The sequence below is a fragment of the Haemaphysalis longicornis genome, unplaced genomic scaffold (genome assembly GCF_048455015.1).
Source record: "Haemaphysalis longicornis isolate Haplotype H1 unplaced genomic scaffold, Haemaphysalis longicornis Haplotype H1 scaffold_2, whole genome shotgun sequence".
Classification (NCBI taxonomy): Eukaryota; Metazoa; Arthropoda; class Arachnida; order Ixodida; family Ixodidae; genus Haemaphysalis; species Haemaphysalis longicornis.
In genome coordinates this window covers 250194832-250213818 of record NW_027526295.1, presented here as the reverse complement: position 1 = coordinate 250213818, position 18987 = coordinate 250194832, and the positions used below count along the sequence as shown (strand labels likewise).

The following is an 18987-nucleotide window of genomic DNA, read 5'->3' as shown; positions in this document are numbered from 1 at the left end:
CTAGCAGCAGCAAGTTCACGAGAAATACTCAATAAATAACTGCAAACAATCCTCCCAACAAGAAAAAAGCGCCGCGAGGCAGCCGCTGTGCTAGGCGATAAGGATGTAACCTATGTAACGTTACGCAGGCTTGCGGTTGGAGCCAAGGCCGGAGCCAAAGACGCCACAGGAAGTCACGTGACTAGTTTAGTTTGACGTCACTTCTGCGGGGCAGGAGCCACCGCGAGGGGGCTAGATCTCGTACCCCGCGCGGGGCACGAGACTTACCCAATTTTTTTGTTCACCACCTAAAAAAACTACAAATAAAAACATTCTGTACACTAATTTGGCAGTGATATTAAAATTAGTAGACTTAAGTGATTAATTGTGATAATTTTTGTACACGGATTGTATTTTCCCACCACCAGAAAACAGGAAGCGTTGCATCGTAAGAAAATCAACTTCCGGCCTGCCTCTTGCCACGGAGTTTGTGACTGCATGTCGGGTTAGGTTGCTGGGTGTTGCTGGTGTGTGTGGTTTTTTTTTACTTGCTGTTAGCAGTCGTCTAAACTGTTTAGTTTGCTACGATGTCGGCACAGAACCAACCTGACCCCTTATTTGACATCCGCAACGCCTTTTACATTGGAAACTACCAGTACTGCATCACTGAAGCCCAGAAAGGAAAGGTGAGTGTTCTGCTGTTGAACAGCCGGGTCCTCATCGTTCCTGCACTAAATAGCTGAGCTGTCTAATCTTCAAGCCTTAAGTCATTTAAGTTTGCAGCATTGTTACGCAAATCACTCCATTTTTATTAGTGTGCCCGGTTGCAATGCGTTGAACTTTAACATCAAATTCGTCGTGTGTGGCATCTAAAGCTGACGGGTGTAGCCGGCCGCATCTCGCACTTCATACGTAGGTTTAGTTCTTGTTTGCTAATGGCTCCACTGTCACTATGACAGTGTGCATGCAATATCCGTAAGCCCAACAGTGGCTGTCGTAGCGCACCGTCAATACGAAGTCGAGTGCCGATGCCTGTGTTGCCATTGCCATAAACAGTTTCGGATGTCTTGCAGAACGTCAGTCCCGAGCACAAGCTAGAAAAGGACGTCTTCCTCTACCGAGCCTACATCGCGCAACGGAAGTACGGCGTCGTCTTGGATGAGATTCGCTCAATGGCACCCGAGGAGCTGCAGTGCATCCGTATGCTGGCTGACTACCTGTCCGGAGACTCTGCCCGAAAGTAAGTATACTAATATATATTAACATTATTTTTTGTTAAACTGAGCCCGAATGTATATGGTATTATATATATGGTAGTAAATTCTAATCATGTTTTGTTTCCGTGGTTAGTACGTCACATTTAATCATTCGTATTTAGCATCCGACAGCGTGGCGACCGATTATGTCCGCTTACATCGCTGCAGCAAAAGTTGTTCATCCGGCCCCTCTAATGCACTCAAAAAACAATGCTTCCCTTCATGGTCAAATGTCTTAACATTGCGCTGTGTGTGCGTGAAACAGATGTTTCCAGTTCCAGTTAGTAGTATATATGTGCCGAGGCAACACTCGGAAATATTAAAAATGAATTTTGATTCTACTCTAGAATTTAAACCCATACTCAAAAACATCGAAAAGCCACATCTGCTACACAAAACTTTATGTATGCCATGGAGGTTACTACTGCTGGAGGCAGTTAGACAAAAATGGACGAAAACTTCGACTGTGTTGTTGACTTGTGCAAGACTATAGCTGTCCACACTTCAGGATACATATACGTGTGTATAAGTAGTGAGGTGTAGCTACACAAAGTGCACATGTTATGTTACCAATGTTACCCTGCAAACATGATCGTAGCGGTGGCTGATGCAATGCGCTCAAAGCAAAGATGGGCTGGCATCGGGCAAGGCAACCAAGATAACCAGGCGACTCACCAACCTAACAAGGGGGTGGTTTTTCCCTACCTGCACGACATTTCACACAATCTTAAATTAAAAATATTGGTGGAAGGGTCTGCTCCAGAAAAACTGTCACGGCGATGCACTGATACGTGCCCGGTTCCAAAAGGAAAGAAAAAGTGCGGGGTTAAGCGCCAAAACCAGTACGTTGACTGCACTGCGGGAGTCGTGTATAAGCTCCTATTGTCATGTCATAGGACTTACGTTGGGCAAACAGGACGGTGCCTTAATCAGCGCCTCCGTGAACATGCCAATCGAGCGGAAAAAGGCACAGACGGGAACCTAGCTAGTCATTGCCGGAACTGCAAGTGTTTGCCTCTGTTTAATGAATGTACGGTTATGCTTGGTGATCCTGATCAGCGCACACGGGAGATTGTGGAGGCGGCTGAGATGCATCGCGGGGGCGAAGATTGCGTTAGCATAACCTCCGTATCTTTGACAGCGAAAAAGCTGGCCTTCCTGGGTGTGCGCCTGACATAAAGGATGAGGAACGTGTGCGCATCTATACAGTGCACACGTACTCTGGTCTCATACAGTGCGCACATACTGTCGCTTATTTTTTGTATTTTTGTTATCACCGTTGCATTTATATATGTTGTTCTGTAAATAAAATTGTAGTTGGAAGTCAGTGCTTGTCTTTGTCCCGTTCGTTCCCTGTCTGAATTTTTGCACTTGAAATTGGTACAGTGGATTACCAACTAGCTTGAACCCACACGTTGCATCAAATGAAGGCATTGTGCTGCTGAGCCCAAAGACACGGGTTCGATTCCCGACTGTGGCGGCTGCTTTTCTGATGGAGGTGAAAAGCGAAAATGCCTCTATGTTTGAGATTTCGACGCACGTTAAAGATCCCCACGTTTTCAAAATTAATTCAAAGCCCTCCACTACGGTGCACCTTATCGCCTGTGTAGCGTTGGTGCGTTGAACCTCATAATCAATCAGTCAATAAATCGGTGATGTACAATTAATTTGGTTGTGTGCGTTGTCTGTGAAGGGACGCCCGTGTGTTTGAGATTTCGACACACAGTAAGGAACTTCAGGTGGTCAGAATTAATCCGAAGCCCTCCACTATGGTGCATTTCATTGCCTGTGTAGCGTCGGTGCGTTCAACCTCGTAATCAATCAATCAGTGATGTACAATTAATTTGGTTGTGTGTATTGTTGTCTGTGAAGGGACCAAGTTGTGAAGCAGCTTGACCAGAAACTCTCCCAGAGCTTGGATGTCAACAATATCATTCTACCACTCGTGGCTGCAACTATCTACTACCATGAACAGGTGTGTGTCCTCACACTAACCTTTCTAATTGAAAGTTTGGCACTTTCGTGCTGAGGTTATGTTCAGTTGAACAGCCTCTTTCGTTCATGATCTCTCTCTCTCCCTATTTTTATTTCCTGCGAGAAGGTTCCTTTGTGCCTTAGATACGCACTATGTACCCTGCATATTAAGGGAACAAAATTTGTTTCTGGGCTACTTAAAATATATGATATCTGTGCTGTTTTTATTATTATTATTATTTATAGCGAGCATGATCTTTTGAGATTTTAGCACATTCATTTATACTACAGTTGAACCTCGTTATAACGAACACTGACATAGCAAAATATCGGCTGTAGCGAACTACATACAAACTTTGGTTGGTCACGCTTTATTTTGATGACACTTATTCTTTTAACCCTTTGACGGTCGAATTTTCTCGTCAAATGCGACCCCCCAGGTTCGATTTTTTTTTATTGCTGATTTAAATTCTTCGGATGGATCTATTTCGAGAAAAAATTATCGTAATTTTTTTAGGGTGACCAGAAAGTGACAGAAAAATGGTTTGTGTCCTTACATACATGTGGTATATTCATGAGTAACACAAGAAAAATTCTAAATAAAAACGAGCACCTTTTGAGTGAATCGAAATCAGATAGACATCAGTTTCGCGGGCACAAAAAGCGGGAAGCGCCCGGAGGACGAGACCAAAACCAGCCGCTGCGCCACGCGCGCGCGCGGCCGGATGCGTGAGCGATAGATGGCGCACCACTCCTAAAAATACAAAAAAAAAGGAGAAAAGATCCTCATCAGTTTCGCAGGCGCAAGAAGCAAGAGGCGCCCGGTGGGCATAAGGGGCCTTAGGCGGGCGATACCCAGCGCGCCCCCCCGTTACCGGATGCGCAGGCGATAGCCGGCGCGCCGCTGAAGTAAATCGTAAAAAAATAAAAAGAGCCATCGGCGCAAGAAAATAATTTGACGTATTTCCGCAGTGTGGCAGCACATGCCAAGCAAGAGAAGTTGGCGAAAAAGGCGCGCTTTTTAAACATACAAGCGATGACGTACATGTACGTTATTGACAATTTTGAAGGTGTTTGCAGAGGACGTACATGTACGTCCGTGACCCTGAAAGGGTTAACGAAACTGAAACCATGAGAGCCGCGCGCGATATCAGATATAACAAAGAAATATTTAACCAGGAGGCTGAGAAGGTACTTAGAAAAACCCCCGTAGTCCGAAACTGCAGAAGTATAAAGGCCCTTTTGTTCATGGACACTGTGGAAAACTTCATCCTGCTCAGTGCTGTGAGTATTCACCAGACGAAGATCACATCCTTCATCAAATAAATAAAGACGCAGGCCTGTTTTGTCAAATAAACTTTGTTCCGTTGCAATTTAACGTACTCATGTTCCAGTTCATTGAGCTTGAAATGCAACAAGGAGAAAGGTACGGGTTAACCTGTTTATACAAGGTGAGAAGCCCTAAAAATGCATCTTTGTATCAGGTATTTTTGCACGAGTCAGATCGTTTATTTGTTATAGCCGATTTTTGCCTATACTGTTACAACGAATACCGGTTATAACGAACTAGTTTGCTGTCCCGATACTACTTCGTTGTAGCGAGGTTCGACTGTACTATGAAAATAAGGTCCAGCACCTACTTTCGTCCTTCAGCTTTAGTTGCCCTGTGGACTTCTTGGTAGCCTAATTTGGGGTTTCTTACAAAGCATTCAGTGTAACCACACGCATTGTTTACGATGTGTTGCAGAACTATGAAGCAGGCCTTCGTGTCCTTCATCAGACTGAGTCCTTAGAGTGGTAAGTGTCTGAATGCCGCCAAGCTCATCACTCGGCTACCAAATACCTCGCTGTAACTGCTAATATGCATGCAACAGTTTGCATAAAATCCACATTGGCCTTGTATATCTATTTACATAAGAAAAAGAATATTCCAAACAAGCAAACCCCACACTTAAGTGCTGCTTGTTTGGTTACAAATAATTGCTAAGCCTGTGGATTTTCTAGAAATCTATGGGTAATTTGTGGATTTTAATAGTCGATACGGGACACATGCCGTCAGCTTTAGCCAGTAGTGATCAACCACGGAAAACTGCACACTAGTGCCATCTATGAGCAGATTTGCCGCAGATAAGACTGCGTCGGCACATCCAGCTGACACATCATGAAATTATGACACTCACCTTCTTACGAGCCCAAGCGAAGCCATGTTACTACTATCACTGCTCACCAAGAGCACTTTTAATGCTTTACGCAAGCAATTGTTTGCTCTTGTTGCGAAGAAAACCGTCTTCAGTGGTGTGCACTTTCTGCTTCAATCAGGACTGCCGCCCGTTTGTCTGCGTGATTGCTTGGGTTCATGATTCGCTTGGTGACAAGTACATTGTGGTTTGTGGCATAAACGCTCGTGGATCAGTTTGGCAAATTATGCTTAACTCAACGAAATGCATGAAAAAAAATGGCTGCGTATCTGCTCACTTTGCCGCAGATTGAAAGATGACAGTCTTCTGCCGCCCCTGCCACATAAATGCCTCTTTTCTCGCCCCCGCCCACCTGTCATGCTCTTTTCTTTCCTTTCGCTCCTCCCTTGATAAGCACGGAGGGTTTGGGCATGTTGGTAGAACATGACAAAGAATTGAAGCGCTAGGACAATGGGACAAGTGAGTGCTCCCAAAGCTCTCAACAAATTGGGCAAGCTATGCAAATTGACAGACCCTAGTCTTCCTACTAGACCAATGTGCAGCAAAAAGCACGAAAACCTCTTTGTAGCTTGCGCAGCAGGCGTTGTTTACAGCCTTCCGTTGGAATGTGGGAAAAGGTACATAGGCCAAACAGGGTGGTGCCTCAATGATCATCTCCATGAGCACAGCAATAATGGTAAGGAAAAACACGGGGGGATGGCTTGCATCACAGTGCAAGCAGCATGGTTGCAAGCTCCTGTTCGATAAGTCCGCAGTTGTTTCCAAGCACTAGAATCAGCTAATGTGAGGGATATTGGAAGCTGATATGGTGGCTGATGCAGACCACAAGTTTGTTGTACTGCGTCTGTCGCCTTATCAAAGAAAGAGCGTGATTTTTCGAGTCGAGTGTGACGTGATGAAATTCTACTATGATGTGGGCCAGTGTTCATGTATATATACGTGTATTTGTCTGCTAATGAAACTGTTGGAAGTAGCACGTTGTGTGTGCTGACTCGCTTGTTCTGTTGCCCTAGCGCTTCAATTCTTTGTCAAGCACGGAGGAGGCATGGTCAAGTCAATGCAATTTTCCCGCGTTGCACTGCTCGCGCCATCTACTGGAACATTTTGTTGCTCTTGATCTTGGAAAATTATCACGAGGTCCAGGCTCATGCGAGCTCTTTTTGTATTTTCGGGTCAAAACATTGTTTTCCACGCCATTTCCTGATTTGTCAAGTAGCCATCGGTATTTATTAAAGGAACACTGCAAATACCAGTTATGCATTGATGCTTTGCCTCAAATAAGACTAATGTTTTCTTTTTGGTCGACGGCGTTGACACGTAGGAGGTATGTTCCCAGATTTAGTGGTTTGGAAGGGTTTTCGCTGTATAAGCATCTCGTTCAAGAACTCTTTTAGCTTTTGGCTGGACGGCTAAATCGAGGGACAGGCAGGCGTATATACACACAGACAGACCAAATTTTTTTAGTTTATGTAGCCCTAGAAATACTATTGTCTTAGAAAATGCATGCCTGTATTGGCTGAATTGATCTTAAAATGCAAATAAGTGCTCTTGAGTTAATTGGGCAAGCTAGCTGATTGACAACAGGTTACTTCATCCCAAATTGGCTTTAGTAGCGCATGGAAGAAACAAACTTAAACAAAAACAAATTATTTTACCGAAAAGAAAGGGGTACCTGCTTGAGACATATGCGATCAATTAAATTTTGCAAACGTGATAGAAAATGCAATTCACAGGTAGTTCTAATAGAACAAATAGTTTAAACCACCGCTTTTCATGCCAAGAGAACAGTTGAATGAGAAGTGAAGTTCCCTGTCATATTAAACACATGGGCCATGCACTGATGTGGACTAGCTTGCGTAGCAGTGGAAAGCGCAGCGCCCCTGCCGAGCAGTGATGGTAGCAGTCGGCTTTGCTCAAGCCAGTGATAAAGTGAGCATCAGAACTTCACGATGGGTCAGCCGGACGTGTTGATGCACTCTGGCCATCTGCAGCTCATCTTCTCATTGGTGCTGCTGAAATGCAGTTTTACCCAGCTTTGCCACTGTTTGCGTGCTCCGTTTAACGTTTAGAGCGCCTGTACCTGGTAGCACAGAAGCATTACCTCTCAATGACGGTTGTGCTAATTCTAAATAGAAAGGATCAGCATCATCATCAGCCTGTCTACTCCAACTGCAGGGCAAAGGCCTCTCCCATAGATCTTTATAGAGAGGATCAGTATGTGGTAAATGCAATCTCCAACGAACTTCCTGAGTGGATGTTATTTTTGCTGGAAGGGTCCAGCAGCGAGTGTACCAATGATTTTTGTACTTTCAAAACTATTGCAATTCCTGCGATAAGTCACAAATTACAAATTTCAAAAAACCTGAACTTTCATTTCACAGCATTGTGCCATGCTGGACCACAAACAGCTATGGATATACCCCAAAATTTATCATTTACAACATTTTAAATGGACGAAATGGCTATTTTATAATATCCCATACGTCATACCACAGTTTTGTGCTTGTGACATTCGCAAAGCCTTTACGTAGTAAGCATTGCAGCTGCTTTGTCTACAAAATAGTAAAACAGTGTGTTCACTTTAAAGGGACACGGAACTGAATTTGTAAAGCTCCCGTTTTTGCTTGCACTGCGTGGACTGGCTCAAATTAACATACTTTTCATTGTTTATCCAGTTGATAAGTTGGTCATTATTTTATAAAGCCTGAAAGAAGAAAAACTACCATGTGCGGTCTGCGGTGGCTGCACCAACTAAAGGCTGTGACGTCAGGAGGAGGTGCACCGTGATTAGACGATGTCCAAGATTAGCATTCAAACAAGTTTCGGTTTAGTTCTGTAAAACAACATGCTTGACATCCGACGGCATCGTTGGATGGGCATTCTCGATATCTCAGTAATCGCCATACCGTGCTTCTACCATGTTGTCGGCTGTAAAATGCCTGAGATAAGCCTCCCAGGACGGCTTGGAATTGTCGCAATCACTAGCCGAGGCCTACGCAGGGGACGAACGCCCTCCCCGTCACCACAGACACTCAGTTGCCATGCGCTTTTCCCCGATATTTGGAGCTTGCCTCACTCATTCCTGTATCGTAAAAAGTGTGTTCGCACCAGGCCAAGGGTCTGCTGATTCTGGCCTGTGGCCACTGCCCACAAGCAGTCGGTGCTTATGGCAACAGCACGCCAACGAGAACTCGCTAGCGCTCAGTGTCAGTCTGCGCGCGTTTTGTGAACTCGCTAGTGGAGCAACGAACAATACGGCCCCAAAATGGTGAACTCAGTACAGAAAACATCGACTTACCAAAAAAAAAAAAGAATGTACCCTCAGGGAATCAAACTTCCGACTTGCAAAATAACATACCTAGCACTCCAGATGACTCGGCCACGAGCCAGCATTGCCGGCATTGGAAATACTATATAAGGTATATAATGTATACACACTTTTACACTTTCCACTTACAGTTTACACTTTTATTTAGTTCTAGCATTTCAAGCAGCTTAGGTGACTATTTGTTGTATAGCACTCGTGCAGTAAGCGTCCCCCAAATTTCTGCAATATCTAATGTCTAGCAATTGCATTTCTTAGACCGAAAAGCATTCGCAGATGTGTGGTCGTGCTGCTGACCACTGTGCTTGTTCACCCAGCGCAAAAAAGTGCTTCTTGCACCCTAGTGTTATGCTGTACGGTAAAAGTTTCAGTTGATTTTATTTCCTTAGTACCTATATTGAATTTGCTGACTCGTCTCCCACCTTCAAGGGGCCTTAGATTTTCCTACTAGCATACCAGTCAGCGAAGTGTCGCATGTGCGCTTGTGCAGCGCTTGTGTGGAGTGACCTTGACTTGGAGCTTGATACAGTGTACAAACTAACATAATAAAGAAAGGCACATTCTTCCATTCACAAACATGTCATGGCTCAGTTTCAACTGAGCTAACGAATTGCAATGACCCGTTGGCAGCCAGCGGACTAAACTCTGTCGGAGGGTCGGCGAGCCGTGCAGTAGCGCAGTCAAGCCAAGTCATTTCCTCCTGACATCACACAAAAACGCCACAGAAAATGGGCGAGGATGCAGAGAGGAGGACAGCATTTTCAAATTGATTTTTCTACTAAATAAATTCGCGTAAACGCACTCACAGTGGTCGAAACATGGCCTATGGGCTTTGCACTACAATTTGCGCTAGTAATCCCGCAATGTTTACAAATCACTTCAGTGTCCCTTTAAATGATCTCAGTGAGCAGCGGTTGAAGTACCTCAAATGTTATTGTTGTTCAGTAGGCACAATGTTGGAAAAATGGTATACGACATTACTGTCCGATTGTGCAGTTTCCTCACTTATTAACACAAAATTATGGCTTAGCACAACTTTTGTATGTAATATTTTTCTTTTATCGCAGTGCCTCATTAATGGGTTCAGTGGTGTGACAGAGCTTTTGTTTTTGTGCCGTTTTTTTTTTTTTTTTTTTTATGGTGCGCCAGAGCAAGTGGCCAGCTAAACAGCAGCATGGATGGATGAATTAGTTTCTCGAACCAAGTGAAAAAAGTACAAAGACGTTTCGGAACGAAATGTCTTTGTACTTTTTTTACTTGGTCGGTGACTGCATTACTGTTTGAACGGGAGGCTTAGCGCAGAAAGGGGAGGACGGTGGCGCCTGTCTCATCTGCCACCATCCTCGCCTTTTTGCACTAAGCCTCCCATTCAGTATTTACCAACTAGCCCAACAGCATGTTTTATTGCATTACTGTTTCTTAATACAATTTTTGACCAGACGAACCTTCATCAAACCCTTGACTAATTAGTTTCTAATTTCCCTCTCTACTCTTTTATTGCAGTTCTGCCCTGACTCTGCAGTGCTATCTTAAACTTGACAGGCTCGATTTAGCAAGGTAAGTGACGCTGCTTGCATGAAAAATGGCCGTACAGGATTGGAAAATTTGTATATTAGCCTGTGAACAGTGTTGTCAAAGGGTAGAGGCAGTGGGCTGCTTATCTCCGGAATGCAAATGAGGCTTGTATGTCCTAGATAGAATAACTTTAAGCAAAGATAGCTCCTTTATTTTATTTCTATTCCTAAATCAATAATGCCGTAAGTGTGCGGTCTCGCAGCTGTGCTTCCACTACCCGCTACTACGTACATGAATTTTGATTTAACAGGCCAGGAATGCAGAAGCAGCGCTTGCTTGCTTGTTGCAAATGGAGAAAGTGTGTATACGAAAACAAAAAAGGGACCAACAGAGCCAGAACAGGCAAAAAAGTGTTCTACTTATTTTGCATTGGCAAGCTTCTGTCACCACTTCTGGCTTGCATTCCTATCCAGTCAAGTCCCGAAAGACCATCTAGGAGAACAGCTAACTTGTCAGTTGGTGCAAAGTTCATATCCCTGTCACATGACGTTGTGGCTGAAGATGTTTACCAAGATATCATGGTAAACAGAAGGACAGGGCCTATTGGTCAGCAAAGCTGTTAAATGATATCCACAAGACCTTCTATGTATTGCATTTTTCAGCCCCATGCATGCTCCATGCTCTTTAGAGGGGCCATGAGGACAAAACGCAAGTTTGGCTCATTCGAAAGATTGCCTCGTTAGAATCATACTGACACCACTTCTAACACACACTTCGCTGAAATAAGCTATATAATTAGGAAAAAAGGGAATGGCCATGCGACCCACTACCTTATTTTCCGCAACAGAACCGATGATGTCATACCAGCCAGCTCTGCGATTGGCGGACGCCAGCAAAAGCAAACGTTTTAATTAGGCAGAGCTTATAAGCTTGACAAACGAGCTATTTGCGCTTAAATTTAGGGCACATTCTTTTTATAGCAGTAAGAATGGGGGGATAAACAGTGGAAGTTACGAAAGCACATGTAAACATAGAAGTACCGATGCATACTGTTGTCGGTACTGCGTGCACTATGCTCGTTTTAGCTGCACAGCAGTCCGCCGCTTTCGAGTTGTCTTGCACGCACTGGCCGATTGGCGTACGCGACGTTGTTTAAGTGACCCTGTTTGTTGAGGATATTCCATGTTTCACAAAACGATTACTTTATACAGTAACAAAAACAAGCCAGTTGCAAATACAGTAAAAAAACAAAGCCACGGCAGGCAACGGTCTGTGCATGAGTATGGTAGCGCCACCTGGGAAGACTGACGGCAAGCAGCGCTGCAGCTGAATTGCGCAGTGCAAGTTCGTTTGTATCGCGCACTTGCGACTTCATTGCTGACGTCACAAAAACGCACGATTTGGCGGGAGAATCAAAATTTTAACCTAAATTGATCGATTTCTCAGTAAATACGGCATCATTTGCTGCCGAACAAGTGCTAGGAGCTCTATAAAACACGAAATCTTTCGAATAAAACAAACTTGTATTTCGTCCTCATGGCCCCTTTAATTGTAGTAACAAGCACTCAAGATACGCCCATTTAGCTGCAGTGACATTTGGCTGGCACTGTGCAACTGCAGCGAACAACGCATAACACGCCATGGCACGTCACATTTCAGAAAAGAGCTGAAGAGGATGCAGGAGAAGGATGATGATGCTACTTTGACTCAGTTGGCGCAAGCTTGGGTCAACCTGTATGTGGTCAGTATGCACTCGGAAACGCGCTTCACATATGCAGTGGGCGATTGATCGACGTACCGTCGATTAATCTGTTTATGCTTTAATCGCGATTAGTTTTTAAAACAAGTTATTCGGTTGAAGTCGCGTAAGCAAAATGAATGGGAACGCCATATTGAAACCCTGCGTGACCGTGTAGAGAATGATTTCCCATGTCCACATAATCCGCCTTATGCCGCGATTGGAATGATGCAGGTGTGCTCAGCATGGGAAATGATGGAAACAATGTGAGTATGGGAAACTATGCAAGTATGCAAGCCAGTAGCAAGGAAAGACGAACAAAAAAATGCAAAATCTTGTATTCAAATACAACCTAGGTCGCCTAGACTGCCCAGAAAAATAGGCCGATGGCCATGCACGCCATTTTGGCATTGGATGGACTCGCTGCTGTAGAAGTAGCTGACAGTTATTAGTTTTTCCTCTTACAATGACGGCAGGCGCCAATGTCTCTTCATTCTGGAAATGTGTGAATCTTGAAAGCAGAGACCAGTGTCTTGTCCACACCAGAGCAATGCAGTGACCTGTTTGTCTTGTCATTTGTAATGTCTATAGAGAAGCCTATAAACACGCTGCTGCCTGAAAACATTGGGCCTCCTCAATTATCAGTCACGGATTGTCCGAGGACTGCCTGAGACATGATCCGGTGCTTAATTTCCCCATGTATTCCTATGGGACTTCCGGTCCGAACGCGGTCCCTAGACTGCCCGCGGACCGTCCAGGACTGACAAATCGAGGAGGCCCATTGACTTTTCTGCATGCCAAGCTACAAAGACTTGCTATGAATGTCTGGAAGTATTTGAGCTTCACCATTGTCAGTCATGCAACAGCAAAAATGAGCCTGAAACGCGGAATGTTAGTTTTAACTACAGAGCTGTTTAAGCTTTTAGTTCTGCTGAATAGCGTTACCAGAAAAAAATACCCAAGAAAAAATACCAAGTGCGCGTGAGAGCGTGCACCTCGTGAGGGTCACCCAGCGTCGGCCAGCTCGACTTTATAGAACACACTGCCCAGCGTTTGTGGTGTGATCTCAGGCGTGCCGTTCTCCTTGCCAGTTCATGTGCGTCCGTTCCTGAAGTGGAGATTACAGACGCCGAGTTCGCGCTACAGATGCATGTTTGCAAAGCCGCTTGCCGCCAGTTGTAGCACGTGCTGACACGGTCCACTTTGAGAGAGATGTGAAAGCCTGCGGCTGAAATGATCCGGCACTGCCAGTCATGGAGAACTTTCAGTGGCAGGTTCGGAAATCCATGTGAGGTGCTACAGCCGGGTCTCCGACGAAAGGGGAGGGGCCGTCAGCCCTGCTGTTTCTCCAGCCTTGGACCACTAGTGCAAGCTGCGCCAATTGTTTTTAAGGGCAGATCACTTTAGGCACTCGTCTTGTCGTCGTAGCTCGCTCGCTGGACTCAAGTAGACCAACAGGGCGTTCCGTTGTAGCGCTGTCGTCACGGTGTCCCACAGAGGCTTCGAAAGCCAAGCGGTTTATATAGTCATAAGCGTTCAAAACTCGTAACCTCTAGCGCTTGTCATACATCTCCCCGTTGTTTAGCGCAAAGAAAACTGCAGGTACACTTGAGGCAAAATATACGTAATTACCCGCCGCGGTGGCTCAGTGGCTAAGGCGTTGCGCTGCTGAGCACGAGGCCGCGGGTTCGATTCTTGGCCGCGGCGGCCGCTTTTCTGATGGAGGCGAAAAGCAAAAACGCCCGTGTGTACGAGATTTTGGTGCACATTAAAGATTCCCAGGTGGTCAAACCGGAGCCCTTCACCACGGTGCACCTCATCGCCTGCGTTGCGTCGGCGTGTTAAACCCCACAATCAATCAATCAAAATATACGTAATTACCCGGCAGCGCCTGTGTTAGTTTAGTTAAGAACGCCCGTTGGGTTGGTTTTGACAATAGTAAGCGAAAAAAAGTGGCAGTGCAACGCCGGCACGTGCGGGAGGAAAAGGAAGCACAAAAAGAACGGAACTCCCGCTGGCGCAGTTTCAGGCAGGGGGCGAACAAGCACTGCGAAGGCGAGAAACTTAAAATGCATTGGACAAACCTTCGTTGAATTCATCGGGTCAGGAATAAAACAGGGCGGCGAAGATCGTGGTGGGCGGTAACAGTGAGCGGATAACGGCGCCACAGCCCATTATGGCGAATCACTGCTCTGAACTTCCGACAGCGTTTACATTGAGTGGAACAACTTTAATGTTTTTTTTTTTGTCTATAAAGCGACCCAAAAGATTGATTAAAGCCTGCTGATTGATTGGGTTGAAATTTTCGGTCAGCATCCAACCCTACTTTGAATATAATCCAACGGTACCTTTCAGGACTTATGTTCACTTACCCCATTATTCATCACATCAGGTGCATACACAGCAGTAATATGTTAACCAAAGGTAACTGCATTACGGAGCAAGATGGACGAGACAGTGAAGAACGGAGCCACATGTATCGGGCATCTTACTGATGTGTTACACGTTTATGCTGACCCGTTACTGTGCATTTTCAACATACCAGCTCATGTTATGCATCACTCAAAGCATCTTAATGGGCTGGGTACTGTTTTGCTAAATTGACAGACAGTGGTTGGTTGTCAGGTGTTAATGCGTCAGGTGCGGCCGTGCTTACTGCGTTCCACAAGAACCTCTGTTGTGAGCCGACATCTGTCGTGCAGGGAGGAGAGAAGCTTCAGGAGGCCTTCTACATCTACCAGGAGCTGGCAGAGAAAAATTCCACGACGCCCCTGCTTCTCAACGGACAGGCGACAGCCTATATTGCGCAGGGAAAATATGAGGAGGCAGAGGCCCTCCTGCAGGAAGCCATTGAAAAGGTAATGCAGTTGCCACTGCGCACACTGCCTGCTGCATTGCAGTGGTTGGTGGCCACCACGGGTGAATCAAGCATGTTGTGAGTGGCCCAGACTCCTTAGAGGTGGAAGAAAATGTTGCACGCCGCAACAGCTTGTTGTGGCAGCATAAGGGAGTCTACAGGAGCAGGGGCAGTAGTAGCTTTCAAGCGATGCTGGAACACCTGGCACCGTCTCCTGTGGTTTCTAGTTAGTTGACGCACGTTGCGTAACTTTGAGTTGCGAATCTGGCGCAATAAAAAACCCGTTTCTCTTAATTTTCAACTTTAAAAGTTTGAAGCTGTGTTCAAAATATGTCTTGAGTATCAAAAATGGACATTGTTTACACTATCGAATATAGGCATGGAATATTATGAGTTACTTTTAACTGCAAGCCGGCGGTATATTCCGCTGCGTAGAAAGACTGAGCATGTTTCGGCTTCACAGCTTTCACTGCACACCAAAAGAACTTTACGTGAAATCACCATAGTGGTGTGTAATTGAGGTGTTCCTGATTTTCAATGTGGATCCCAAATAAATTCTTTACGCATTTCCTGCGCAGCGCTTTTATGCTAGAAGTATGGCGGCATTTAAGGGAACTTAACGTGGTGGTTTTTAAGATGCAGGTGTCCCTCATCCTTTGAAGCAGTGAAATACACCACTGAGGCATTGAGTGCAAGCTGACAACACGGCAGTACAGTTTTATCAGCTGGTGTTGACGTAAAACAGAGTTCTGTGTCACTCAGGGAATTTATCAAAAAGATTCAGGGAAAACCTGGAAAACTGGGGGATTTGAAAAGGTCAACTTGGTCGACACCCTGGCTTAATGCAGCACTATACCAAACAGGGAAAAGTGAGAAAACTGGAGTTGCAGTTCCACAGCCTGCTGCACATTCCACAAAGCTGCTACCAAGCACAGGAAGTTTCAGTTGCTTCAATACTTTTTAGGTCTTGCCAGTCAGGCTTGCATGGAGTTCACACCATAACCTCACAATGAACTGTTCATCTGAAAAACATGTTTTTCTTATCTCAGTACATGATCCAAGAGTTAATGCAGGCTTTTCTTCCTTGCCTTTAGTGCAGTTCAGTTCGGTTTTCGGTGACAGCCTGACAACTGTTAAGAGTTTCTTGGAGAACAAACAATTGTGCATGCCACGAATGGGTGGTGACATTATAAGTAACCAAGTAAGAGACATAGTAACCAACACACAAATCTGTCTGTCTATTTCTCACTCTGGTACCACTTACAGCAAACCACAGCAAAGACAGGCAGGGAAACGGCGTCTTCTTGAACACCCAGATAACGTCACAAGCGCTTGGCAAAGGTTAAGATATAGGCATCTGTCGCTCGAGGAGAAACTGTGTGGCTTGGCCGTTATCAGCATTTCACTGCAGAGCTCCGGAATTAATTGTGGCCGCTATCATTTCGTATATCTAGCCTCTCCTTCGCTGTCGCATCTATGAAGCTTCGTAGTCCACTTTAGCTTTCGTTGTGACGTTATCTGGTTGCTCACCCGTGCCAGCGGCAATGGGCCGTTTTCCCTCCTATATACGTTCTTGCTCCGTGGTACTAACTCGCCGCTTTAGGAGCATAATAGTGGCTGTACCTTGTTTGTTTGACCAGCTCATTATTGCTCCTTGTTTTGTTTTCATAAAACGTTCGTGAAAAAGTTTTGTTGATCATAAATTTTTTTTTAATTGTGCACAGGACAGCAACCATGTGGAAACACTGATCAACCTGATAGTGCTGTCCCAGCATTTGGGGAAGTCTCCAGAGGTAGGTACTTCCACCACGCGGAATGTCTGCTGGCATTAGCATTTGAATGATCTTCATTCCTCCTTTGAGAATATTCTTTTCCTTCTTTTTTTTTTTTTTAGTGTCTCTTTAGATATTGGATAGTCACTCTTAGTGTCTTTGCTGATTAGCAAAAATATGGGTTGGGGAACAGTCACCACTTAGTGTACTCGCAGTGGCAGCGGAAGCTGGGACTTCATTGGAAGATGTTTTTTAGATCTGCTTTTAGTAGCTGTGCCTTGATTATTTAGCGGAATGGTTATTCACTGATGTCGAGATGACATTTAGAGGTTGCGCTTTTAGGTTCTTGGCTAATTCACTGCAAGGGTTTGTGCTATTACACCTTTATCACATAGCAAATCTGACGACGTTTAGAGCAAATGGCATTAGCTGTGAATGCCATTTGTTTGGCGCTACACGAGAATACTAAATGCCGTTTACGCAAATGGCATTCGGTGGTTGTACGAGTTTGGCGAACACATTCGCATTGGGTTCCAAACTGAATGAGTAGCCTCGACAGCAGTTGTCTGTCAAGGTAGTTTAATAATAGGCTGTACAGCGCCGTGTTTAAAACCAATAAATCAATATTTTTCCCAACACGTTTTATATCGCAGAAAAAAAAGTAAATGACACGTTTGCAAAGCTCCGCTATGTTTGCTGCTACCGAGATGCGGATTGGCTACTCACTTGTCTTGGCTTAAGATGTGATTGTCACCTAAAACAGAGGTGCACTTGTTCATTTCAAATGTACGTTTACTTTGTTTCAAAAAAAGTAAAAGGTTTAAAAACATTATGGACGCATTTTTGTTTTATCTTACAATTCTACAAGTTCACCAATTGTCGCTGGTATCATTATTAAATGACAGTTACTTTGCCGTGTAGACCCGCATGGCCAAACCGAATGTCATTTACAGTGATTGTAATTTGCTTTGAATGACCTTAAATTTATGTGACAGGGTTTCATTAATGATTGCCAATTCCTTCAAGGTTTTGTTTGAAACATGAAGAAATTCAGACATCTATCGTGACGCTTTAGCGTGAGGGGTCGATAGCACGTCTTCAGCAGAAGTGCCACTGGGTTGCACAATAATCAAGCTCTTGGCGTATCCTGCATTGGCACACATGATTGTCTTTGTATACATGCTAAAGCAGCTAGTGACACATGGCAAAGCAACGAAGAAAACAAAGAGGCCAGGAGCTACTACTTGGCTCTTGGAGAGGGCTTGACCTGTACTGCCCAGTAGGACTTGATTTGTTCATCGTAACTCTTCTCCTTATATCTGCTTCAGGAGTGTTACATCTGCAGATGCTTTGCCTAGTGGGGGAGGGGGAGGAGTAGGGGTGGCGAGATTAATTAAGAAATTTTTCTACACCTTTTGGGTAGTCAAATAGAATGTTAGCCAACAGTGCCTCACTTTGTTCCAGGTCCTATATAGCAGACGCCAAAAATTTTGTGGCGCACAAAATTAACCCTGTGCGGCACTCATTAGGATGTAGCCGTCAGAAAAATTTGAAACTGCCTGTGTATGTTTTTGATAACCAAACTTTCACTTAAAAAACAAACAACTCGATCTCATAAGTAATTAATAAGTTAATAAATTATGTCCTAATCGTAAACGTGAACACTGTTTCCTAACCACTGCTACAATAGAAAACGTATACACATTATTGTGATCTGTAGCCCTCATATATTAAGGTAACACCTTCAGGTAACACCTTCAGTTTTGCTTTAATAAACATTTTAACTAGATATAAAACGTAAAACCAATAACACCTACTTGATGCACCAAGCATTTGGCGTGTCAAGTAGGTGTTCTTCCGCTCAGCCAGCATTTGCATTTCCCACTCTACGGTGGGAAATGCGAATGCTGGCTTAGCGGTTCAAGTGGGGATGATGACTATTGTAACTCACATAAATGCTCTTAAAAGTCGCGTGTATAATTGTACGCGCCGTGTCGCAAAGGGTTAAGATGTGAAGGTAAGTGTGTCAAATTTGCGCTCGTTTGTATAGCTTCATCACGATCGATTTCAGTGGGCAGCAGTGTGGGAAATGGGTGCCAGCCAGTCTTGTTGGTTAGAAGAGAAGGAAAGCTCCTCTGAACTTAACTTTGACTGGTTTCTGGCTTTTTTTTCCCCTTCTGGCTGCAGGTGACTAGCCGCCTGCTGAGCCAGCTCCGCGATACCAACAACAGTCACCCGTTTGTGAAGGAATACCACAGCAAGGAGCAGGAGTTTGACCGGCTGGCGAGGCAGTATGCGCCGTGAGCCAGCACAAGTGCATTCCATGTCGTTCTGAAAAGTTATGAATAAACTCCCCTTGGCCTGCAGCCCACA

The 18987-nt window shown here is 44.7% G+C and overlaps 1 protein-coding gene across 1 annotated transcript; it reads left to right on the top strand.

The window, feature by feature from the left end:
* The first annotated feature begins 438 nt into the window (after positions 1-438).
* Epsiloncop (coatomer subunit epsilon) lies at positions 439-18985 on the top strand. The gene is made up of 9 exons (XM_077700145.1): positions 439-665; positions 1053-1219; positions 3108-3210; positions 4957-5006; positions 10236-10289; positions 11907-11988; positions 14688-14843; positions 16567-16635; positions 18802-18985. The coding sequence occupies exons 1-9, from the start codon at positions 567-569 to the stop codon at positions 18916-18918; spliced, it is 897 nt and encodes a 298-aa protein (XP_077556271.1). The 5' UTR covers positions 439-566; the 3' UTR covers positions 18919-18985.
* The last annotated feature ends 2 nt before the right edge of the window (positions 18986-18987 follow it).